The sequence below is a fragment of the Chelonia mydas genome, chromosome 9 (genome assembly GCF_015237465.2).
Source record: "Chelonia mydas isolate rCheMyd1 chromosome 9, rCheMyd1.pri.v2, whole genome shotgun sequence".
NCBI lineage: Eukaryota > Metazoa > Chordata > Testudines > Cheloniidae > Chelonia > Chelonia mydas.
Window position 1 is genome coordinate 95,857,395 of NC_057855.1, and position 26,619 is coordinate 95,884,013.

Below are 26,619 nucleotides of genomic sequence, written 5' to 3' on the forward strand. Positions count from 1 at the left end.
ATACATTTAACACCACTGGCTAGCGTTTCTGGACGTACACAGGGCCTGATTTCAGATCCCTAGTTGGAGTCATTGGGAGCTCCAAGAGCTCAGCAACACTGAAAAATCAGACCCCTTAACTCTTAAGAGGCCACATCACAAGTAAAATCACACATGAAGTGCACAAAAAGATGTGCTAACTGCCTAGCAAAGCAACAGTATTTTTATAGCAAGTTTTCCGATACACTACTCTTAAGTACTTGATTGCTTATTTGTAAAGTGTTCCCATTATGAGTGTTAACTGGGTATAGAGAATGGGTGGATTGTCATGGAGGAAAAATTATAAAGTTGTTTAATTTCTCCCCCCTAAAATGTGTGCAATAAGTTTATTCTACTTGTCTCCATATTCTGCAAGTTTCTGATTAGGGGCCATTCCAGCATCATTTTGAAAAAAAAATTGGTGGTGATGGGGGTGGGAAGAACTGTACAATGGTATTATGGAGTCAGAACTGCTTATAAACTCTGTGAGACTGTTACACCCATGCATCCAATGAAGTGAGCTGTAGCTCACGAAAGCTTATGCACAAATAAATTGGTTAGTCTCTAAAGGTGCCACAAGTACTCCTTTTCTTGTTACACCCATGTTCCTCTCTGGACCTGTAAAAATTATAAACTCTGCAGAAACAGAGAATCATCTGAACTAAAACTGAAGACCTTTGGACTTCTGCAGGAACAGGGTTACTACAGGGCAGAATATCAGCCAAAGAGGAGCTCCTGACAAAGTTGTATGTACCCCCAGCTTATCTTTACCTAGCTAGAAGATGGGCTTTCTGTACTGAATTTTGCTATCCCATGCTCATGCTGGCTAACATATACTCAGACACAACTCTGCTCTGCTTGACCAATGGTCAATTTTATTTTAAAACTAATTTTTGCTATCATACATTTGCCAGCTCCTCTGCAAGCCTCAGGAAATAGAAGTTTAATTCATGCCGTTCTCAAACTTTTTAAAAATGACCTCACATGTGGAGGTGTTCAGGGTTCCATCAGTGACCCTCGTTCACTATTGACACATGAATCCACAAGGGGAAAGAGGTCTTGGACTGCAATGTCATCAACATGCCTGTGATCCTCAACTTTACATTTATTTATTTTTTGCCATAGTCCCATTACGCTCCTAGTGGCCGACAAGCAATGGGGGATCTGTATGAAAGCAAGCTGGCTGTGATTCCAACCTAGATAAAATGGAAGTAGTGGAACATAGGAATTGCCATACTGAATCAAATCCAATGTCCATCTAGTTGACTAACCTGCCTCCCATATGTTTCAGAGCATGAGACACTGCAGTAGGCATGAGGGATAATCTGTCTCACACATCAGTCTCATCCTGGTCACTAATAGTTAGATGTCTGCTTAAGCCTTGAATCACAAGGTTTAATATCCCTTCCAAAATTTGTTGTTAATGGTAACTCTGGTTAGTCTTGATAACCACGTAAAAATCCAATCACATTATACAGGAGGTCACACACTGGATGATCTGGTGATCCCTTCTGGCCTTAAACTCGGATTATGACATTTTGAATCTCGTTAAATTCTTGGCCTCTACAACTTCCTCTGGCAACGAGCTCATTTGATCATACATTGTGTGGAAAAAAAAAAAGATTTCCTTTAAATTTCACTCAACATCCCCTTGTTCTTCAAGTGTGACCAGCATGAACGTAACAGAGCTTGTCTCTGCAATGATTTCCTGTTCACTTCCAGATACAATCAGAGGTGTTGGTAATCCCCTTTAAAGCCCTGGAGTGGATCTGCTTAGAAGAGAGAATGCCTCTCATCCTATAATCCAAAGCAGCAGTTAGGCTCCACTTGGCTATTGTTCCCTACGTTTGAACACTCCATAACTAGCAGTACAGCCCAGAAATAAGGGTTTGTGCCTTTGGGAATCATTTCTTTGCAGCTCATTTGACAAAGTAAATGAATGAAACTTAAGAGTGGTGACATACTGACAAGAAAATGGACAAGTCAGCCAGAGTTGTGCAGTTTTATTTGAAGAAAAACAGTGTCGATATCCTTAACAAAATTCTACATTACACTAAATACATGTTCCTTTGTACGATGATAAACAAGCTGTAAAGAAGGTGCACAATACTATGTACAATCAGTTTTAAGTTAAAAAAGTTTCACATTTTTACATAGTATTTACTGGACAGTCCTATGCTTTGATGGTATAATTGGTAAAAGTAAAAAGAAAAGTAACAAAAATCACAAGAAATCTCAGCTAGAAAACTATATAATGCACTATTTTTTTAAAAAAAGAAACGGTTTTCATTGCATCGTTCATTTGTTTTAAATCAAACTTTGTATATGGTATTTTTTAAAAATTATTAGAATGGATTAACATTTTCAGGGACAGTATGACTGGTGTAAATGTTTTCCAGTGCTGCTATTCCATCCATAAAACTTGTATTTTGTGCCATACAGACTGAGATTCAGCTTTTACATCTTAAAATAATTATGCAGTAGGTTTCTCAATACATGGTAAAAATATATCACAGCAAGGGAGATATGTTCCAAAGACACTTTGAAATTCTTCAGTCCACTTTCACAACACTGTAAATCTTACTAACAAACCAGAAGCAGGCAAAAAATCCAATCGTCCCTAAAACAAGAAGAGTGTTAAAATAGTTAGTTAACCTTCCGTACATGCTTCTGGAGCAAGTCTAGTAACAGAAAATTCCCAGCAGGACAGAATATCTCATTATCCTCCAGTTACCTATCCCGAAATAAAAGTGCACTTTTTAATTTTAACAATGCACAACCTGGGGCTACTAACTTATCAATTTCAAAGTTAATAAAGACTTAGGATTTTCTTGCATGATGTACCTGTAACCCATTGAACGTGGTTACACAAATCTGTCATTAGCAGCCATATAGATACTCTAAATCAACTAGTAGTTAATTTCCTCTACTGTATGAAACATTTACAATGTATACATATGCAAAGGCCATGTCCAGCTCTGTCTTTAGGTCATACACTACTGCAAGGCCATGTGATCTAGTGAATTGCCCACTGACTGGGAGTCAAGAGACCTGGATTCTATTCCTGGCTCTGCCACTGATTATGTGATCCCAGATAAGTCACTTCATCTCTATTTTTCCTTTATTTAGTCTACCTATTAAGGACAAAAACTGTCTTACTATGCGAGTCCATTGTACTAGGGCTGATCTTGATTGGGGCCTCAAGACACAACCATGGTACAAATAAACATTCCAGCTGGAGTGTGGGCCAACCTACCACCGAAAATGGTAGTCCAACTAAATTTTCAAAATCCACCCTTCTGTGGAAGGGGAGTTCACACGAGTGAGCTGTGTACCTCCCTGTCAAGCTACACAAATGAAGACTGGAATTATGGTGTGAATTTCTAAGTGAAGGTAATTAGCCACTGGAACAAATTTATGAAGGGCTACAGTGCGCAATTTGGCAATTTTAAAATCAAGACTGGATGTTTTCCTAAAAAAATGTGCTCTAAGAATTGTTTTGGGGGAAATTCTCTGGCCTGTGTTATTCTGGAGGTCAGACTACATGATCATAGTGGTCCCTTCTGCTCTATAAGCAAGGGTTGAGTAGCCTGCAGAAGTTACTGAAGATTTAAGGCAGCAGTAACCATTGCATGGCAAGAAGGTGGAGAACAACATAGGGCAGAGGAAGAGACTGGCCCAGGGCCAGAGTATTTTCTGTTTTTACTGTAAAGAGCAAAGTTGTGGCTGCCTCACCCACTATCACTGTGATGGGGTGACTGGAAAGAAGAAGGGAAGACTATGCCTCCTTTTCAGTTACTGGGGACATATGCAATGTGTCCCAAATATCCTCCCCATTAACTCAATTGAGACTCAGGGGTAAATGTGTTTCTCTCAAACTCCTGCACCAATTTCAAAGGCAAACTTTATGAAATAAGTAAGTTGTCCATCTAACAACCTTGCATTCAAGGAGATTCAATATTAAACCTCAAAACCCCTCCAGGAAATAGCTATTACTATAGGCACTTTGCACTTTGGTTAACTGAGGCACAGACATTAAACTAGATGTCACAATTAACACCCTCCCAATGGTAAGAAAAATCAGTGTTAGCTAAACAAGTTTTTAAAAAGACAGCGAAGTGCAACACTCCTATAAAGATTCACTGCACCCTTAGGAGACATACCCAGTCCACTCCATCAGAGGCTTTTTATAAACATAATTATGGAAAATAGAACATGTTCAATATCAGCTCTACAATCTTATTTATTCACCATCACAGGCACAGCCACTGGAAGGAAGTTTCAAGTTCTTTATTAGACTATTTTACCTTTTACATATTTATTGAATTAGCGTCTTTCTACCCACCTAACCGCTTGCTGACCACACTTTCACAAGTGATAAATGAGAAGCCTTTCTTCAGATGCTTCCTATTATATACCTGCTAGTTCTTGTGATACTTCATTTTGCCACGTACATTTCTCGTAAAGGGCTTTTGACAGCCTACTATTAGGTGCTATAGATTACCTTTTTCCTCCAAATCTTCAGTTATCATAGTCCAAAACAGTGGGGGTTGGCAGATTTACCATGCTTGATAGGAAATCATACACCAACCACAAAAGGAATTTAATTCCTCTGTGGGCTTGACATCACTAAGTCTTTCTAGTTGATTCTCCGACTCCTTCCCATTGTGTCCAATACTCCTGTATCTGCATTGTTACAAACTCTCCTCCCCTAGCTCATAGTTTCTTCATTTTAGTGTTTGTTTCTCCTTATCCCACGTTCTTGTTATGTTTATAACATAACCTGCTTTGAGCCTTCTTCTGTCTCTTAAAGCAGCTACTTACTGAAGTGCTATGTTTTTCCTGCATGTTTAACAGATTAGGTATATTAAAAATCAATCAGCTTTCCTGTAACAGAAATTCAATATTTTACAGCACTAAAGTTTTAGCACAAGAATAAGATTTTCCCATTGCACAGTTCTATGAACATGCGATTGCAAGTATATACAAGCTTACTATAGAAATATAGTCTATATAAACCCCCATCCACTGACCCTTGTTACTCTGGACCTTCCCTACGCACCACTCTTCCCTCAAAGTTACCAAAGCCATTCCCAGTGAACAAGGACTATTTAATCTATAATCAGGTTTCTCAAGTACACCAATAGAATCACTTGCCAACTTCCCTCCCCAAATTCTGTTCAACAAATCAAAGAGAAAATATTCTTTCTTGGAGATTTTGTCAATTTAGATAGTAGAAGCCTAGTAGATTTACGGATATTCGCAGCTAAATCTGAGATGTATACTCATAAATGCATGAAATGGAGGCAAGTGTCAAACACCACGTGTCACCCTGAACTGCAAGAGGCACACAGATGTAGCTCAGACAGAAAACTGCTAGACACCTAATTTGGATTTTGTCCAGTAGCCTATATAATTACTTTCATCACCAGAACACAAAATCTCCCCTACCAATATTATAATGGCACATCTGTAGTTAGAGTTCAGTCACCGTTTCCATTATGAACCCCAGCATGCACTGTAATTCCTCCAACCAAACAAAAATTTCTTAAGGATTTAGAATGTGGATGGTTGTAGTGACAAGAGACTTCAAAGGGCATTTAAGTCTATGGATACCATTATTTGAATCATAAATAGCCCCTAGTTGATAGCTATCAAGTCTACTTCAAACTCAAAGATCAAAATAGTTTCAGAGGAGCTACCATGGTCCATATCATTTCAAAAATCTACCTTTAAGCATCCTTTATTGCAGATTTATGATGAGTGAACTATAGCAAATCAGTCGAAAACTTCAGTGAAGCAATCTTTTAAATATTCTCAAGGTTTTTTTAAACCTGTAGGTTAAACATTTATCTGACAGACTAACAGCTCCTGTGGCTGAGTTCAGTACATTGCTTGTTTTCAGTAGTTTGATATTACACAGAGTCAACATTAGCTGACAGTTGGATTAAATTATTGTTCACAAGTAACCTGTATGTTTGCAGAGCTCCTATAACACACTTAAAATCCTCTCATAAAAGCTGCCCACTTCTTCCAGGTTCCAAAAACAAGACCACTTCTGGGGAAGGGAGTATTTCTTCTCCAACCTGGTTCACAGCTTTATTGCTATCTGAAAGGCTGTCACTTGACTTTTCTATTCTGCTTGTAAAGTCATTTATTTTCTATTGCCTTTGCAAACTTTTTAAATAAACTAACGTATTTCACTTCAACTCTGTATTGTGAAAGCCACTGCACTAAGTTGCTGTGTATGAATGACTGACTGAGCAGAATGGGCCCAATTCTTCCCTGTCTGGCACCTGATGTAGTAATTTACAGAAGTGATAAATGGGTATAAAATGTTTGATTAGGATGGTGTCCCACATAAGCAATTCTATGATATTGGCACTGACCAACTAGTTAAGAGTAAAATACAAACCAAGTAATACCTTGGTGAGGTGAATACAACTGAAGGAAACGGTTATTTTAAAGGCTATTTTAAAGGCTGCAGCTTTAGCTATATCATTTACTTCAATATGATGGACAAGAAGGCTGGGATTTTCAGAGGCTCCCAAAGGAGTTAGGTGCCTGACTGCCATTGTTCGAAATGTTATCAGCTAGCATGGCACACTGGTGAGACACTGATGCCAGACAAGTCAAGGCTGGCATTTTCAGATTCTCTTTCCTCTGAGCACCTCTCTCATGAAAGCCAGTCTTGAAATACAAGCACACAGCTGATAGTTTCTCTCAACTGAAATCTTGCCTCGATTGCCATCTTTTGTTGCTTTATTAAAATATCATTCCAGTAATATCTGAACCAGCTTGTTAAACAGGACACCCTTTCCTGCAGAGGAGACACACTATTAGATTTCTAATTTAGTATACATGCCTGGTATCAACTTTAGTAAGTTTACAACATGATGCCCAATTCAAAAAACACATCTATGTTTACCAAAAAACCAACAAGGTTATTTGTTCATAAGTGGTCTAATTTGTTACCATTCAAAGCTACTTCAGTTTCTTTCACAAAGCATGGTCAAAAGCAAAAGCAACATTTTCTGAAAGAATCTGTACAGAGTCTACTGATTCAAGTTACAAATTCATGTGACTGGTTATTTAGTTATCGAAATGCAAGAACACTTGCAATCCCAAGTGAAATATCAGATGGAACACAGAACAGGAAAACCCAAACTCTTTTCACTGTAAGCAAGTCCTACTCACTGTGGATGTTAACCTGTTTATTCCAGTAAAAATTACTGATTTAAACAGGAAAGATCATACTTTGTTCCTGAAGAATTTCTGTTAGCACTACACTTTTATTCCACAATCTACCTTTTTGATAGGGGTAAGAGCTTGGATATAGACCTCTCTTTGCCCCATACTATTGTGAAAGAGCTCAACCGCAACAAACTCCTCTTATATCTCTAAAAGGCCTTGATTTGTTCTAGAATCAAGTGTTACGAGTGCACCTTTTTATTATTTTTTATTTTAGTTTAAGTAATCCCAAGCCTGCAAATTTACAAAAATATGAATATGGATTAGGGCAGACATGCATTTAAGGAATTACTTTTTTTTTTGGTAGAGCTATCTTCAAAGGGATGTCCTTCACAATTACTTTAAGACTAACTTTCGTAGATAAGCCCTTAGAGCTCCATCCATAGAAATGAAAGCATCAGCTCACTACAAACCATTATATATCTTCTCTCTAATTCTCCAGAAGTGTAAATGTAAGCTTGTTTTTTTTTTTATGGCAATTATTTAAAATTCATGAAACTGATAGTCAAGATGTTACTGAATGTCTGAAGTAACTTTCCTACCCTAAGAGGCAAAATATGACCAATACATCTGAAAACAGCTGACAATTCAGCTCTTTTTATCTTTTGTCCTCAGCTTTCTATATTGTTGAATTCTCTACCAGTAATGCATAATAGCACTTAGCAACAGTTTTCTTTCTGTACATACAGAATGTTTGCTAATGGTATTCTTTTAACTGGCTAACAAATTTATTAGTAAACTATTTCTTTTTAAATTTCACTTCAATATTAAAAAACACAATTACTGCACCAAGTAAACCCAAAACACTTCAAAGCAGACTGCCCTGTTCTACTTGGCTCTTCTAGCTTTATTGTTTAATGAAGACAAAAACATTCAGAGCACGAACAGAATGTAAGAAAGCAAATAGAAGAGCACTCTGCACTTGGCTGATACTTCTTATGTACCTTAAAAGCTCTTTGTATCATACTGGTTTCAATCACTGCACAGTGGTGGGTGCTTCAGAATCTCAGATTCTAAACACAGTCTACCCAGAAGATCAAAACTCAATTTTGAACATGGTATTAACTCACAATTGAAAGTGATGTTCAAAAATAGGTCACTGTAAAGCAACATGTTTTGACTAAACGCAACCATTTTTTGTCCCCAAGCATAAAATTCATGTAATCATAACTATCACCATTCACATATACTTACTACATATTTATTTATTTCTCTGCAATTTGTACATTAAAATAGCGTCTGTTTGGATGTACACAAAAATAGTTCGATTTGGCCAGCTTGATTATATTGGTGACTGTCATTGTTTTAAATATTCACAAGTATTTGTTCAGCTTCAGCATTCAGCTCCTACTTGGCTATTCACTGTAGTCTTTTGTGGAGGCCACAACCATGTTGCCATGCACGAGCTGCTAATGAGGAATTTTATATTGGATTTCAGGTACTGTGATGGAGAAATGTTTAAAAAATGTAGAAAAAAATCCTACTGCTAACGTAACTGGAATAGTTATGCACAGTAGTACATCTACTCATGTGAGCAATCCATTAACTCACATCAGTAACTTTACTCACATTTAGAAGTGTTGGCAGGATTGGGCCCTTATTTAGGTTTAATTTACAAAGTGGGTGCTACTAAGGAAAAGTCATGATAAACCAAACTCCTCTAACCTTCATTGGATTGTGTAGGTTCAGTAGTTTACTATCCACCCAAAGCACTGATTGTTAAATTATCAGAGAGGATAAAATTCAAAAACAGATTATCAAGGACTCAAACTCTGAATTGCTCACAAATTTAAATATACAAGCCATTTTTAACTTACAAAGTATAGAATTTGGAAAAACAGTCACTTCCTAAAGTAATGTGATTCCACACTGACTTTTGTCATGAAATGGTTATAGAAAGCAGAACTACTATTAATGTGGTTCTATAAAAGTTAGCACGTGAAAATAACAATTACATATTATTGTAGTTTTTCAAGCCTCATTGGCCTTCCCATTAAGGACTCCAGGATCAACACATCTGAAGCTCTTAATACCATTTCAGCAGCTGCCATGACAATTTCAATTATTTTATATGTGAAAAAGGATATTTTTAATTCTATCAATTTACATCTTGTAAGTTGAAATTGAAATTGGCAATGTAGCAGCTAACCTATGCTAAAATCCAGACACATATTAACATATTGCTTTAGTTTAAAAATAATTAAAACATTTTTAACTATAGATTTCTTTTTTGTAAATTACAGAGGACATCTGGAGCTTATCTGTTTTGGCAGAATTTAAGTAGGGGTTTAACCTGCATCATGCCACAGTTCGTGTTTGCTTTCTAATAATTTAAAATGGGAAGCACTAAATCCTTCTCAGTTTTCACTTTTAAGAGACTCAACACTGCAAAGGATACAATCCACAGCCTTCCCCTCCTGTCCCCCCATGAAAAGCGGAGGAGAGACAGACTTCAGCAGGGTGTAAATAATGAGAAGGAAAAAACATAGCAAATACATGGCAGCTAACATCATTAAACATAACTTACACAGGGTATTTGCTCACTTTGCTCAGAAACGCATGCACTAATACTCCCTGCTAATTCTAGCATGCACTGTGCTGTTTTGTTACCTCAGGTGGTTATTCAACCAGTTTCAGGCATAAAAAAGATCAGGCTCTCCTCCCCTCTCAGCTGCAAGGCTTAAATAGTAATAAAAAGAAAAAAACCCACCAACTTTTACAGTGTCCAGGAAAATGAAGAAGAACTGCCTAGAAACAGCTGTGTGCGATTTGGCCATATATACCTAGTCCTACCTCAGTGCAAAAGACTGGACTAAATGACCTATCAAGCTCCCTTCCACTCCTACATTTCTAAAATTCTAGATGTTAAGCAAATATAAATATTTGAAGTGGTTTTCAATAAGCAGGTAGAAGTCTTTTAGAGGTAGCAGTGAGTTATCGGTCAGTGTCTTGTAGCTCATCAATAACAGGATACTACAAATTAACAGCACTAGTCACAGTTTAAAATAACCCTCTATATACAGAAGGCATTTTCCCTATAATTCTACCACTCTTGTGCTTTGGGATTCAAAGTGAAATGCCACTTGTAAGGTAGGACTGTGTGAACTCTACATCTTGCAGCACCAAGGTAACGAAAGATTATTAGAAAGATGTGATCCTGAGCATGAAGAGCATTGCACCTTGTTTTTTAACCTGTTTGCACAAGAGCCTTTCCTCTTTGGTATGAAGCTTTCTGGGCCAAATTGTCACGTCAAGCCCCAAAATTACATTTGATACCACTTGCTTATGAATGTTAAGATAATTCTGTAGTAGATGCACAGTTTGCATGAGTAATTTCAGAGTCCACATTTCAAAATATGGCTCTCTGTTTGGAACTCTACGGCGTGTGAAGTTTTATTCCCCTGAATACTCCTCTTGTTAAAATAGTGGCAATTTCAACCTGGCATCTCATTCTTCATTCATAGCCATTTGCCTTTTTACCACTTTTCGTCAGGTTTCCACAGAATAAAATTACACAGGTCTTAATCATAGATCCAAGTGTGGCAGCAGATCCAAATTTAGAAAGCAAAAGTTCCTTCTCTCCAACAGCATTTGAAGTTATCCCACAAAGTAGCCAGGCACCAAATCCACTTCTCTCCACAACTAGTATATGGCAAGTAACAAGTTGGAACGGGCTCAGACAAACTTAATCTCAGCAAGTCTAGTGACAACAGAGAATGGGGTGCAGGGCAGCAGCAGAGAAGAGACTGAGGTTGGTGGCTGAAATAACCCTGAGTGCATCCAAAATACTTACATTTTTTTAATTGTGTTCTGAATGTAAATGAGGATCTTCCAAGAAGAGATGGGGAATCTAAGAAAGTCCTATAGAAGTCCTATCACTTGCTCCCAAGACTTAGATCAACTTACAGAATTAGTGTAGACCAGCCCTTAGTAAATTGTCCAAGGTTACAAAGAAAGTCTGTGGCACAGCACAGAATAGAACAGAGGTCTCTGAAGTCCCAGACTTGCACCCTAACCACTGAGCCATCCTGCCTTTCTAAATTCTGAAAGTTACAGCTACAGTCACAAGAGGCCAGATTTAGACCCTTCTCTTGAACAAATGAGGAAGCCTGAAGTGAATAGCCACCTAGAAGTCTCCACAGCAAGCACCCATTGAACATCAGTGCAGAAGGAGGTTTCTTGGATTCGCCAAGTGCTTGCGACTCACTGCAGTACTAAAGACCTTTCTGCTGAACCTGGACCTCACAAACCCTAGCCTTTTCTGTGGGGCTGAGGAAAAGAGCTGATGATCTGATCAATAAAATTCACACATTCTTCATATACTCTACCAGAAAGCTAACTTCTAGTTCTGGAAAAAATCCTGTTCCTCACATTATGCTCCAAGTTTAATTACATCAGAAGATATGAATAAAGTACATTCTAGTAGACCACAATAGGAGGTCCTGCCTGCATCTCAACAGCACAACACTGGAAGTGTCCCCACACTGTCTATTTAACAATGTGCTGCAGTACCCCATTTGCCTCATTTCAATAGGCTCAGAACTCCCAAGATGTTTAACTCCTCCACAAACTTTTTTTTTTTTTTTGGGTCAGTGTAGGGCAAGTTTTGTTCAACACATTCCTAACCCCTCTTTTCTTCTTTGCATCTGCAAGTTACGCAACATCGCATCTGCTTTACCATCTGGCATTTCAAGTATCTGACTGCTCTGGGTATTCGGTTTCTATCACATACTCAATACCAGTTCACTACCATGTGAATATTTGGACATCTTGCATTCATTATCAAGTTAAATAAATTGAAAATAAAAATTTCCAGTCCCTATACACTACGTGTAACATTTGCAGTTTAAAACCTTTACATTTAGTAATAGTTATATTTAGCATTTAGATCACTTTACATTTTCAAAACCTTTTACAAGTATCTGTTGTAAGGATTAATTAGGTAAGTGTTAGCCCCATTTTACACACTGTGAACACACATCAAGATATTGAGTGACTTGCAACAGTTAGTGTCAGGATTAAATCTTCCAGTCCCACATTCATCCTTCCAGCCCCACATTCATCCTTCCAGCAAAGGCTGTTCTCATTTTTAGTCTCCGTTTCTTATCTTTCATTTACTTTTTTTTTTTTTTTTTTTTTTTAATATATATATATATATATATAAAAAAAAATCAGCATCCCTTTCATTTTGTGACTTCCTAAGTAATTTCCAATATAAAAGCTTTTCTGTCAAGGACACTTTGAAAATGTAAATCTATAATGTTCTTAGGTCACTGTTACACTACCATGCAATAATCGAGGAAACTCAACAAGTTAGAAAAGAATCGCTGCAAATTAGATTGTAGATCTTCAGGTCAGGAACAATACGTTATCTGTACTGTTATGTTGCTAGTGTGCATTTGGTTGGGTGAGTGAATTATGGTAGCAGCAGACTCAAACCAGGTTTAATTTAAAAATTGCTGTTTCTTGCAAGCAAATGTTTCTCAACTTGACTCTGGCTAGAATGTTCAGAAAACAGTAACCCAGAAGTCCTGAAACCACTGCATTGAATTTCACCAATAATGCTGCACTTACCTGTAAAAAGGAAAAATATCAAAACCATGATCATAGTATACCCAAAGTATAAAATGGTACTAGCAGTTCCCGTTATTTGGAGTTTAGAGAAGAAGTAATGAACAGCATAGATAAAAAGATAAACGGCTGTAAAGCTGCTTGTTAAGAACGATCTCCACCACCAATGATAATCCTGAAAGAAATAATAAACCATTACAGGAAAAAAAATCCAAGCACAAAACTAAAACTGCACTTTTATTTCAAAGCAAAGCATTATTTACAAGTGTATGACGGATTAAATCATTTCTTGGCATATTTCTACACTCATACTTTTGCTTAAACCCCTTTTCATTAAAATTATGCTTTTCCAATTGCTATTTCTTTCTCAGAGTGAATTCTGTCAGGATCTTTCAACTATGAATGTGAAATTCTGTTATCTACAATCAAGACTATATTTAGGGGTTTTCTGGTAATTGTAGAAACTGGGGAACTACAGCAAATGTCTGCTCAGTCTACAAAGTTTCAGGAGAATGTGCAGGGGACTTAATTTTTTTTTTTTTTTTTGCAGATTTTAAAAAGTTTCAGAATTATACATTTACACAGGATAATGTGTTAAGTAACTATTAATTCATTGAAAATTTCACAGATGTGTAGCAGCTCTCACCCTCAAGGGTCCCAAAGCACCTTGCAAGTTTACATATACATGGTACAAGTGTCCACCACAGAAATGCAGCCATAAGAGGCAACATGATAGTAGTTTAACTGCACAGCTCAACTACAGTATTCAAGAGTGGAAATGAACACTATGGTTGAGGATCAAATCTTCAAGACTGCAAAAACTGCCAACATACACACCCCTTCATGAGTGTACCCTCAAGACAGGATAAGTATATATACTACCTTGGATGGAAGTTAAGCAAATTTTGTTACTGAAACTGCAGAGCAATTATAAAGTACACTGGCCGCAGCACATTGGAAACCTTAACTCATGATTTATAGGGAACAGTTACAAATGGGACTTCATTCTTTCACTGTTATTTTAAATACACAGTTGAAAATGTGTCAAACTTTTTGCAAAAGTATTAGTGAAATCAGATTCAAAGCTTTCTTTAAGCCACAAGAATTATTTTGTTGGGGATTGCTAGAAAATATTTAACTAGCCCTTTTCAGTACAGACAAAATTACTAAAACCACACAGTGTACAATACCTCATTAGTGGTCAATTTGAAAGCAACATCCCTCCCCCTTTATACTGATGACTTTGTAATCTGCCATGCCAGATATTAGCAGCACAAAGCCTCCAAAGCTGAGCACTGACATGTTATGCCCAACAGCTGACTTAAATCAAGCTGTTCATAACATTAAAAATCCAACTGGACTGTCATTTCCTGTTTTGTGGCTCCTCTACCATTACAGTACCATCCCAGGGCATAAAACGAGAGCTTGCACTGCAGATGCAGTGACAAGGCAGAAATTGTCTTTTTTTAAAATTTAACTTGTATATATTACAAAACATAGGCCAACAACATAACCAGGCCAAAGGTACATACAATCGATACACAGAATCTTGACAGGTTTCAGAGTAGCAGCCGTGTTAGTCTGTATTCGCAAAAAGAAAAGGAAGGCTTGTGGCACCTTAGAGACTAACAAATTTATTTGAGCATAAGCTTTCGCAAACTACAGCTCACTTCATCGGATGCATTCAGTGGAAAATGAATGCATCCGATGAAGTGAGCTGTAGCTCATGGAAGCTTATGCTCAAATAAATTTGTTAGTCTCTAAGGTGCCACAAGCCTTCCTTTTCTTTTTGAGAATCCTGACAATACACCCACATAGTCTACAGTGTCCAGCACTTTGCAGAGGTGGCCTTGCATAGGCATCCAACACCCCTTGCAAACTTCACTCTAACATGTCCCAGCTAGCTATGCATTGCGCTGTCATGATACATGCATCAAAATAATATGTTCATTTACCTCTGCACATAGATGGAAATAGCACAGCAAGACTGTAGCCTCAGAACATGTAATAAGAAGAATTATAAATACTAAGAACAGGAAACCAAACATGTAGTACATTTGATGGGACCTAAAACACACAAAAGAAATGTGTCAAATTAGTGTTTACTTATTTCTTAGGTATGTAACAAAAAAAAGTGATTAGAAAACAGAACAGGCTTTGTCTGCATTGTTGACATACTCCTCCAAATCTCCAGCCTCTACCCGCTATCCCTCTACCTTCATGAGTAAATACGCTGCTTACACAATTGCATTGTTGAAGTCAGGGGAAGGGCACCTCAAAGCTCTAGCATCGTTTTATAAAACAATTAGACCCTGACTACATAGACCAGGGAAAATCATTCCTTTCCCCTCACCTTTCTGTCAAGGACTGTTCTCACTAGAAAGGTACTATCAGAATTTCAAATCTCAGGGCCTTCTGAGCCCTTATACTCCATTGGCTCTCTCTAGTGCTGCTCTCCAGCATAATATCTGCCTCCTTCACATTGCTTAAATTAGTCTTCCAGCTGTCTTATTTTACCATACCACACCTTCTAACAGTTGCTCCTCCACTCCCAGACTTCTATCCCTAGACAAATCAATCCTATTCAGCTCAAGGGTCATCTAAATGCTTGACCATACAAAAATGCACCCTTTCCTACCAAGTGCATAAGTATCTGTTTTATGAGATGTGGGAGGAAGCATTAAATCTATGTAATAATTAGAAGGATGCAATTACTACAATTTAAAGATATTTCACAAAAAGGGAATACTGGCAAATTCCTTCATGTCTCCCTCCTGGTTTTTCTGAATCCACTGTTTTGGGTTCTCCGTGCTCATTGTACATGTCCATTTTTGAACTGACAGTCCAGCCTGCCTATCAAGTAAAGATACAATACTCACCAAATACTGTTTAGAATGAAAAAAAGCTGAATAAAAATACAACCAAATGGCAAGATGCCACCCATGATGATACCAGGCAACGGCTTTGTGAAAAACGACTGCTCCGGGATCTGACGAGGAATCTGGTTTGTACGAACTGGGTGTTCAATAGGCTTTGAAAGAAATTAATACAATTAAAAAAGACAAATAACTGTAAGTAACATAGTAACAAGATAAGATAGGAAAAAGTGTTAAAAGAATTAAAGACACTTAAGATTATTATTTCCTAATACTAGCTCCTTGGAACTTGACATGCTTAAGTCTCCCATTATATTCATCCATTAGGATACGTTTTCATCCATAAGGCTACATTTTAGTCACAGATATTTTCAATAAAAGTCATGGACAGGTCACGGGCAGTAAACAAAAATTCATGGCCCGTGAGCTGTCCATGCCTTTTCCTATAAACCCCTAACTAAAACTTGGGTGGGGGGCTAAGGGTGCACTGGGGCGGCCCAGGGGCGCTGCGGGAGGTGGCCCAGGACCCTGCTGGTGCTGGGAGAGGAGGGCCAGGCCGCGCCCGCTGGTGGTGGGGGAGGGGGACAGTGGCATGCGGCCCGGGACGCCCTGCTGGTGCTACCTGGCTCTGCGTCCCTGCAACTCTTAGGTGGTGGAGGGATCAGGGGGCTCCGCGCGGAGCTCCTGCCACAAGTGCTGCCTGCACAGCTCCCATTAGCCAGGAACTGCAGCCAATGGCAGCTGCAGGGGCAGGACCTGCAGGTACAGGCAGCACACAGAGCCCCCTGGCCCCTCCACCGCCTAGGAGCTGCAGCCCCATGCCAATGGGAGCCGGGGAGCCCCCCACCACTCAACCCCTAGCCCTGAGCCCCCTCTCACACACCCAAACTGCTGCTGGCCGCTGCAGAAGTCACAGAATCCGTGACTTCTGTGACAGACTCGCAGCCTTAGCCATACGCCACTGAGCTAAACCAAACCTCTAAAGATGACAAACTAATGCACAAACCAACAAACAGTGATTTTTTGGAAATTCCACTTCAGTGGTGACCTAGTAAATTTCAGCATGCAGGAGGGAGAGGTCTTTATTTAGTTTTTGATGGAATTACTGATTTTCTTCTAGATGTGTTAACCTTTCAGAAGACTGTAGCACACATACTGTGTAGACAAGAGGAATGTCAATAAAGATGTGTTCTTAGAAGAGATCCTGAATGGCCAGAAAAATATTTTGAAAATGAGTTTGTATTCTTGTCCATCATACAAAAAGATCAGAAGCTGGAAAACAGTTCATTTCAGAATGGACAGCCATATGCATCTTAGCCAAATTTTGGTGTTGACAGCTAACACGCTAACTCCGCATGAATAAATACTTGATGTTAGAACAGAAAAGTATTATACTGAGTGGCAGATAAGACACACTTAAACAATGCACTCAAAAACTACCTTTTCTTTGAATCCAAAATATGCACCAATGAAGGTTAATGGGACAGAAATTCCAAACCACATTGCCAGGATAGCAACCAGTGTGCCAAAGGGGATGGCAGCTGATGATCCCTTCACCCACAGAATAAGATTCATAATGAAGAAATCAGCGAAGACAATACTGAAAAAAAAAAAAACAAACAAAACACAACACAGAATTTTCTCACTAGCAGTGAGAAATCGGAAGAGAATTAAATATTTTTAGGTGGTTCATAAAGCTAAAGGATTATGAATATTCACTTGTAGTCTATGCAATATTGTTTCACCACCAATACATAAAAAGTGGTAATTATCACTTGCAACAGCTAATTGTCTTTAATCTTTAGAGTCTTTTAGCAATAAGGCCACTTATTTGGAAGACCTTTAATTGGCTATAAACAAACCGAGGGAATGTGAAGAGCCACTATCATAAAAAAAGTTACATGGTGTGTTTAAGCAAACACTCTCTTGACTGTACTGTACTTTGCCAGCCCTTCCTTTCCCATCACTGCTAATTCTCTGGTAATGCTTTTAAATAGCTCTTTTCTAATGAACCTGTTATTCCTTCTGCCAAATTCAGTCATTGCTGGCAAAACCCACTGTTCAAGATACCACAAACTACATCAGAGCTACCACAGGCTAATCCTAGAAAAAGCTTCTTGTTACAACCAATTCTCTCTTCAGCCATGGGACACAATATATAAAAAGTGAACAAAAAAAATGTGCTAGTTCAACAACACTACATCTTTGTACTACTTTAAGAGATTCAGTTTCAAAGGGAGCTAAGCTACTGAAGCAAGAGTGTGTTATTGCTTCAGTTTAATCAGCATTATACCTTCCATTTTCTCAAAAACATCGATAAAAAGGAAAAACTATTCAGAGTTTACTAAGCCCTAAAGGCTGGTTTTCTAAGCCTGAAGAAGTCCTCTTCGACAGTCTTCTTGCACTTTTAGTACAGAATTGTGTCACAAAGCAAACAACTTTCTCACCCCATTTTATTCCCCTAAACCCTCCATTTAAAAAAAAAACCAAAGTTTTTAAAGACTTCTATTTTGGAAATTAAGATCTAGGTCATGCTCTCCTGCACCCTTTCCATATGCTTTCTGAAAATCCTTTCAACAAATGAGACTGAAACCCAGTTTTAATTATTTGAGAGAAGTGATTAAGATTTCAAACATGTTCCATCCAGTAATAAAGCAATAAAATACATTGCCAGGGAACCTCATCTGGGAATCTGCATGGATTCCCACCACCCAGGGTACAGGAGAAGATTCAGCCCCAGGAAGGGGCATTGTAAAATGAACCACTCACTGGGACTCATATGCAAGAATTCTTGAAGTAGAATTTACACTAGTCTCAGAGGAAGCTAAACATTCCATTGTAGTGGACAACATCATGCAAAGAGAAAGCAGTGGGCAAGCCATTGCACAAACGGTTCCCAAATATTCCTGTGAGTAGCACCCTATAAATGTGTAATTAAATGCAGTTAAAGCAAACCCTGCATGGTGTATTTTAGACCTTGTCCATGTCAGTAATCCAATCTCTGCTTCTCCCCTTCCAAAGATAAAGGAAAAATACTCTGTATATAAACTCAGTCTACTGAGTATATAACTGCCTTGGGCTGTTTATGACATTATGCGGTTTCACTGAACAAGCACAGCATAATCAAGACATCTGTTCTTATTTTACCAACCCCAATCATTCTGCTTCCTCTATGAAACTGAATATATTCTGGAATTTAAATTATCAGCATGATTTTTTTTCTCCAGATAAATATCCTCTGCACTGTGAAGATATCTAAATGACAGCAGGGAGACTGAAGCACATTTTGTTTAGGAATAAGATTTCCACATAGAAATACTACAGATTCAGTTGTCACCCAATACATCAGGTTTCATTCGATCCAATTCTAGTTTATTCAAACCAAGCCATGTTTTATTAATTTTATTTTTCATCTGTCTTCATACAAAGATACAGACGTTTTGCTGAAAACAGATCTTGTTAAACTCCATTCTGCAATAGGTTATCCAGAATAAAAATCTGAAGCCAAATTCAAGATATTTACTGAACACAAAATCAGAAAAATTGCTTTAGTTATTCACAATGCCAATAATCTACTATATACATTCTATACATTTATTTTCCACTCTACCACCCACCCAAAAAGCTGTGCCAAGGACTACCTCTAATAGGCAACCTTCTGTCTTAAAGGACCACTTTAAATTACCTCTACGGTTTCCAGTACAATTATATATATTACATTAATTTTAAATTATATTTTTAGGTACATAGACACAAAAACATACCTGAAACCCTAGTTTCCAAATGAAATGTTCCTAAACCCAATTTTAAAAGCTATACATGTAGAGCACCACATTGTTCTTCATGAACTAGTCTCTAGTCCCGTCTTTAGCAAGATTATTCACTGTAGTAGCACACAGCTGCTATTTTAGTCATAAAAATAATTTTGTATAGAACACTAATGTCCCTATTACATAGTTTCACCAGAAGAACATTCCAATATATTCAAGATACAAACAACAAGATAAAGTGTTTGTACCAAATTAGTAAGGAACTAAACTTACAATCTCAGACCTAACCCTACTTCCTGTATACTAAGTACGAATAGTGTGACTGACTACAATGGGGATAGGATCTAGCCCTGATTTATAAAGGTGCTCTTAGCAGAATAGCTTTTCCAAAAAGCCACCATAATAAGCCATGCATTTACAATGAAATATAGTCCCTACTAATGTTAACGTGAGTATCTAGAAAATACTGAATGCTGTAATCGAAGAGCCGTTGTATTATATCAGGATTAATTGCAGCAGCAACAATACAACTAAGTCAATGGTTCACAAATTTTTCCATCTTAGAACAACAAAAAAACATTTCAGGCCCCACCTCCATAGTGTTGGGACTACTTATGAAGGAAGGGAGGGGTGGTCATGACCCCCAGGTTGAAAAGCCATGTTCTACAACATTATGCAATTTGCAAACTCTTCAAATACAGGAGATTTACAAGATTTTCTTCCCACTCTAAAATGTTCTGTGTAGAAAGGAAAATAAAGTAGGGAAGCAATAAAGGCAACGGCACAGCCCCTGAAAGAGTTCTGTGCTAAGAAATCAGTATTTTTCTTTATTTGTGTTATATACAAGAATACAGGAAAGAACAATTTCGTAAGAGTAAGGAACAAAAAGTACTGACCCAGGGCACAACAGAGCTGTCAGCAAAACATTTGTCTTCCACTTTTCACCTCGAAATGCTGAGGAATAAGTAAAAATCATTACTAGAGAGTTTCAAATGTAACACCTCTTATAAATATTTTGCAGTGTGACAGCAAGGAGCAGATCTGATATCCGAGACATCAGCTCCAACTTGAATTACATATAATGCCTGGCAATGCTGAATTTAACATGCTGTATCATATGCAATAAGCAATGGTACTTACTCTTATATATTCTAGCAGATACATAACCAGCAGGAGTTCCCAGCAAGACCCACAGTACAACTGCACAGGTCATCAAAGCTCCTCGGTTGGCAGGAGAAAGAAAGCCAAGGCAAGCTAGAACTAAAGATGTGAAAAGAAGGAATAAACCATTTGTCACATTTTATTAGCATATTCTATAGCTCACGCCACAGCACATAGGTTTATCCAGTTCACTGAGACAGCATATGTGTATGTATACATACGCACACATACCAACTAGTCACAAGTGCACACCACTCTGGGCATAACTGAACTAAATGCTTGTGTATTTTTACCTCATACTCAAAAGGCTAAGATTCCTGTGGCTAAACAGCTTCAAGAGAGGCACATGGTTGAAGTCTCTGCTCCTCCAACAACTATACCATGAGATTTCAGCTTGAAAATCAGCATTTAAAAGCTTAAAGAATGATGCTTCTGTAAGAGTACATTTATTGCATAGGCAACCATAATAGTTTAATACATGCCATAAGAGTCGTCCAAGAAAAGTAGGCCCAGAGTAGTAAAAAGCAGTGATTTATTTTTTAAAAAGGTAGTTATAAGAAGCATGAAGATAATAGGACTGGATCTTAAGTAACCAATTTAGAAACTTCGAACTCCAGACAAAGGGTTATCACAGCTCCCATGATGGACAATGCTTATCTTCAGGAACAAGGTAGACCATCTGGAAAATAAGGTCCCCATATTTAAAAAGGAAAAAAAGGGGGCGGTAGTTTGAGTTCTTGAACAAACTGTAAGGGCAACCCCAGATTTGAAAGGCAGTTATTCAATTACAGACTCTGCAATTAGTGGTATGTGAAATTTTTGTATTTGGAAATAGACTCCAAGAACTGTCATGGATTTGGAAGGACCAATGAAGACACAAAAAGGTAAGTTATTATACTTACATTTAAACACATTAGGAACAGAGAAAAGGATGTTGAACTAGAACTCTGAAAAGTAATGCTCTGTGTGAAATGTTAGTCAGCTAGGAATGCAGTGAGTTGGGGTGGACATATTTACATGTTCTGATCTTCTAACAAAGAAAAGCACTGATGAAGTGGAAAGATAAAAGTTGCCATTTTCACTGTTAAAAATAATTCACCAAGTTTTTAAACTCTAAAACAGAAGAAGGCCAACAGAATGTTAGAAACCCAGAATTATAATCATATCTTACATTACTGATTTGTTTCACCAACCTGTACAGGAGTACCCTACTCGGGCTGGTCAAAGGCTATTGGGATTTTGTTGGTGTGATTCTTTTAAAATTTAAAATATTGAATACAAAAAGTTATTCCTCTCCCCATAAGATTTTCATTTCTACTTTTAATGAACAATCAAAAAGGCAGAAAAAAATCTTCTACACCACTGTGTAGACTGTATGAAGTCTTATCTTCTAACAGCAAGTTTTCCTTGTTGTTTATTGATAATGGTCTTGCAGAACAGCTACATAATCAGCCTTCAGGCCACTGGCAGGTCTATGCTCTATGGGAGTCAAAGGCTACAGAACTGATGGTTCCTTGTTCACGCTCAGCACCACACAGGAATCTTTATTAAAATTAAAGCTTAAAAACAAGCCAGAAGGGAAAGCCAACATCTTACAGTATGATGTTAAATATGGCAAGAATATATTTTAGAGGAGGATCAAGGACAAGCATATACTGACCCTTCTGCTTAATGACCTATGCTAAAAGGGAAAACAGGCTATCCCTTCCTTTTCCCCGCATAAGATGTTTATAGATAACGGCAAGTATTGAAGGTCAGTCTGAATTTGCTACCATTTTATCTGGACTTCTATCGTATTTACTGTAGACCAGTTCTCTGGTCTGAAACATTTAATCAAAGAATGTGTTTTTTTTGCTTGGCATCAAGATATACAGAAGATAATGTTTTGCTGGTATGTACAATTTAGAACAAATGATTTAATACCAAGTGCTACAAAAATATATAAACGTCAGTATGTTCCAATATTTTACTGTGTAGTAACAAAGGGAGTTGTAAAAGATTTATATGAAACAACGAAGTATAATAATTTGAAGGAGATTACAATGTTATGGCTGTATCTAGGTGTTTGTGCCAAGCTCAAGTTACATGAGCACTGATTCAGTGCCATTTTATTGGCACATACTCAAGTTCTTATTTCAGAATGACTGTTGACTGTTATATCAAATTTATCAGAAAAAATGTGTTCTGAAAAATATTAGAGCTTTGATTAAACGTCTTTGAACTTACCTTACTGGGTCCAAGTATTATTGGACCATGATGAGTAAGTGTGGACTTCTAATGACAGGTTTCAGAGTAACAGCCGTGTTAGTCTGTATTCGCAAAAAGAAAAGGAGTACTTGTGGCACCTTAGAGACTAACCAATTTATTTGAGCATGAGCTTTCGTGAGCTACAGCTTACTTCATCCGATGAAGTAAGTCTCTAAGGTGCCACAAGTACTCCTTTTCTTTTCGTGGACTTCTAGTATATTTTTAACAACTTTTAAAAAGGGGATTTGGACTGGGGCTACTTCACTTCTATAGCATGTGAATTAGCCCTAATAGAGAGATGCTGTGATAATGATCAAAACACTACTATTTGCAATAGCGTTATTGCAGACATCTGGGTCATTACTATAGGCAAATGTATTTTTCTTTTCTTAAAAGGAAGGATTTGTAACCAATCAAAAGGATAGACAGCGATGCAAGAAATCATTTCATGTTTCTTACAATTACACTAAGGTGTAAGTATGTAATTTTAATAAACCTTATTATACTTACATAGAGTAATAAATGTCATAATGAAAATTTGCGTTCCTTGACCCAAGAAGACGGATAACAGCATTCCCTTCCTTGGAGGTCTAAATACATCTCCATGAACCAACTTCCAACCAAATTCCTCTTGAGCATCCTCCTGCATAATAGCAACATCTTTATTAAATATACATAATTCAGCAATGAATATAAGCAAAATGTGAAACATGCTTTCAAAGTTTGATTAACTTTCTGTTTGGCCCAAAGACAGACTAATTGCATTGATTCATTACTCACTGATTTTACAGTCCCCTCATGGTTTACTGGAAGAAACAGGCAAGATTTATCATGAAAATGCTTGCCTTTGAGAGTGGCAGAGAAACAATGTAATTAGCAAAGATCCTCATAAGGTCAACGTGAATGTAAAGCAAAAGAAAGCATTCCATTTAATTTAACTTGGAATACAGCAATTCACATTGGTTTAAATAATTATGCTTTGAGACAAGCAAAAGAGATATCCGCCTCAGTAACAATAACTAAGTAATGACGGGCTTTTTGCTTTACTTTGTAAGTGCAAATTTGGGCTCCCTCTGCTCCAAATATCTTCCCTGTTAATTCTCAAGTTGAGACCATTGTGTTCTTCATCATGTTGCTGTCATGTTGCTAAATAAACTAATGTAGTCTGAGTCTTAGGGAATATCAATCTGGAGAAACTAAGCAGCAGTCAACTCTGAAAAACTGGTGGTTTCCAACAAACTTGGCCCATGCTAAAATAGCTGTGCCCCATTCAGTCAAAGAGTGCTGGGTTCCCTACACATCATCCAGCCTAACTGTAATCAGTAAATATTTCCCTGGGGTGTTTGGTACCAAAATTAAACATTCACAGAAAAGAGGTGGAAAGGAAGGGAAACAGAACTGCATGACTGACAACATCTCTTCATTTCCTATGGAACATTTCATCATCTCCCTAGTGTGAGGAGCTTTGTGTCCACCTTGTTGATAAACAATTCTCAAGAGCTGGGGGTATGCTGCAAGTGGGACTTTTTTTAATGTGTTTAGAAAGCAGTTTTACAGCAAGTGTTATGTCAGCAGGGAAACAGAAACCATAGATCCAGAGTTAGGTAACAGGGAACATGATTATTAAGGTACAACATGGAGGAAACGCTGCCAAACTCAGTATCATAATAAATTCTCCTCCTGGACAGAAGTCTTCTAGTTACTCCTTTCCCAAAAGTACAGTGCACTTTGCTGTGGGAGTCCACATAAATCTGGTTCTCATTTCCAAAAGCAGGAAGCTTCTATTGTCCTTACTAAGCCTTTTTTCATAAACCAGTAAGTAAACAAAGCATTGGTTTAAACGTTGTTGCCTGAAACAAATGCTTATTTTTAATTTACCAAAAAAGAAAACTGAAAAAGAAATGTTCTTTTCCAGGATGGACCTCCTAAATGCATGCCTTCTATGCCAATCCAACAGGGGACAAGGCAAACACTTTCTATTGGCACATTTGGAAAGGTTTAACCAGTGAAAGAACACGAGTTAGATTTTCCATGAGAAATTAGTCAGCAAAAATACTTTCCTTGGAAAACAGAGCAGGTTCTGGTCCCACCACCAACTTTGCTCTGAAAGTTGATGCATTATTTGTGCTGTATGTCTGAAAAAATCAGATCAAGCTGGGCAGCCTGAGTCCTTGTTTGTCTTATGTGAACCAGAGCACTCCCCACTCAATGGAGTTGGATTTTTAGTAAGCCTACTAAGGAGCGGGTCTCAGAGCTCAGGCTCCAGCCCAAGCGTCTGCACTGATATTTTGAGCCCCACAAGGCCAAGTCAATTGACCCAGGCGCTGAGACTCACTGTCACAGATTTTTTATTGCAGTGTAGATGTACCCTAAAATACTGTGTTGGACTTAGAGCCACACTGCCTCTGAGAAGGTTCAACTGTTGTTTTCAATACAACTCCACTAAAATGGGAGTTACATCTGCTTATGCCAGAGCTAAACCTGGTCCCACCATCTGGATGAAACAGCAGTTAGACTACTATCGATAAAAATTCTATGTCCGACTGCAAGCTTGGTATTTCAAACCTGTAAAACAAGTAGGTTTGAAATATGCAATGTTTAGGCCTTAAAATGAAGAGGTGTACATCTACAACTGACGATTACTAGAAAACAATTCTCTAAATGACAGTATTATGTCCATGAACCTCATGCTTTAGATTTAAGATGTAGAAGTAGTCCTTTCCCCATCCAGTGCAGAAACCAAATAAACCTGTTAAAAAATATTTCATTAAGATTACGATAGGACAGCAGAGAGCACGTTTATTTGTATTTTAAAAAGGAACAAAGTCGTACCAAATTCACTTCAGGTTGATTAAATTTAACCAGCAAGAGAGGCATAATGATTTTGGTTTTTACCATTACAATGGACTCGCAGAAACCTACATATAGTAGTATAGAAATTCTCAGCTTGCCTTTATAGCCATCACTTGATGCATTACAGGTTTACTTGTTAGTGTCCCTCACAAGACATCCAAGCGTGTGCACAGGCACTCAACACTAAGTTCTTTGAAATATCTGAATAGAACACACCTCACCTTTGCTTACCCCTAAAGTTTATCCTTCCACATTAAAAGTTTGTCAAATCGAGGTGGGAAACTGAGCCTCTTAATCATATCTGCACCAAATACTCCCTTCTTTGGAGAAGCTGAAATTTTAGTAAGGCCATTTATTACTCTCAAAGAGCTGATATGTCTACATATTACTTATACTGACCTCCTAGACTGCATTCAAAACTGTAGTTAATAGATTTTTCTTCCTAAAAAATGAGATCTAAAAACCATAAGAGTTCTACTCACAGAAGAGTCAATCTGGTTATATCTTGCAATATCTTTATGAAGAGTCCTTAGTATGATCATAGCCACCATGCCAGATAAGAAGAGAACAATTACGAGGGAATTCATTATGCTGTAGATAAAGAAAAATTCAAAGTTTCTATCCACTTTTTCAGACTCCAGCATATGCACTACAATAGTCATAAGATGTGCACATCTGAAGTCTGAAGCACATTTCTGGATATCAAGTTTGTGTGTAAGTAGTTCTGTCAGGTATTTTAAATTTTAATGTTTTCCTACACAGAAAAAATAAATTATAATAGGACATACTACTAAAACACAAAACTAGGAAAGCCCCTGCAAAGCCATTCTGCTGAAGAGCAGAGAATACTAGAGAATCTCAACCCAACTGGT

At 37.7% G+C, this 26,619-nt stretch overlaps 1 protein-coding gene across 2 annotated transcripts in view; it reads right to left on the reverse strand.

Moving 5' to 3' along the window:
- Nucleotides 1-2,006: 2,006 nt before the first annotated feature.
- LOC102946133 (transmembrane 9 superfamily member 2) overlaps nucleotides 2,007-26,619 on the reverse strand; it is a 41,453-nt gene continuing 16,840 nt past the window's right edge. Inside the window, exons 9-17 of one of the 2 annotated variants that reach the window (XM_007068665.4) lie at nucleotides 26,230-26,338; nucleotides 23,405-23,537; nucleotides 20,627-20,746; nucleotides 20,383-20,440; nucleotides 17,157-17,316; nucleotides 15,720-15,871; nucleotides 14,796-14,907; nucleotides 12,844-13,015; nucleotides 2,007-2,638 (exon numbers count right to left, since the gene is read on the reverse strand). In XM_007068665.4, the coding sequence (XP_007068727.3) occupies nucleotides 2,571-2,638; nucleotides 12,844-13,015; nucleotides 14,796-14,907; nucleotides 15,720-15,871; nucleotides 17,157-17,316; nucleotides 20,383-20,440; nucleotides 20,627-20,746; nucleotides 23,405-23,537; nucleotides 26,230-26,338 (1,084 nt within the window). In that variant the 3' untranslated portion in view covers nucleotides 2,007-2,570. Of the gene's footprint in view, nucleotides 2,639-12,843; nucleotides 13,016-14,795; nucleotides 14,908-15,719; nucleotides 15,872-17,156; nucleotides 17,362-20,382; nucleotides 20,441-20,626; nucleotides 20,747-23,404; nucleotides 23,538-26,229; nucleotides 26,339-26,619 lie in introns of both variants that reach the window. The other variant, XM_037909830.2, reaches the window with a different exon arrangement.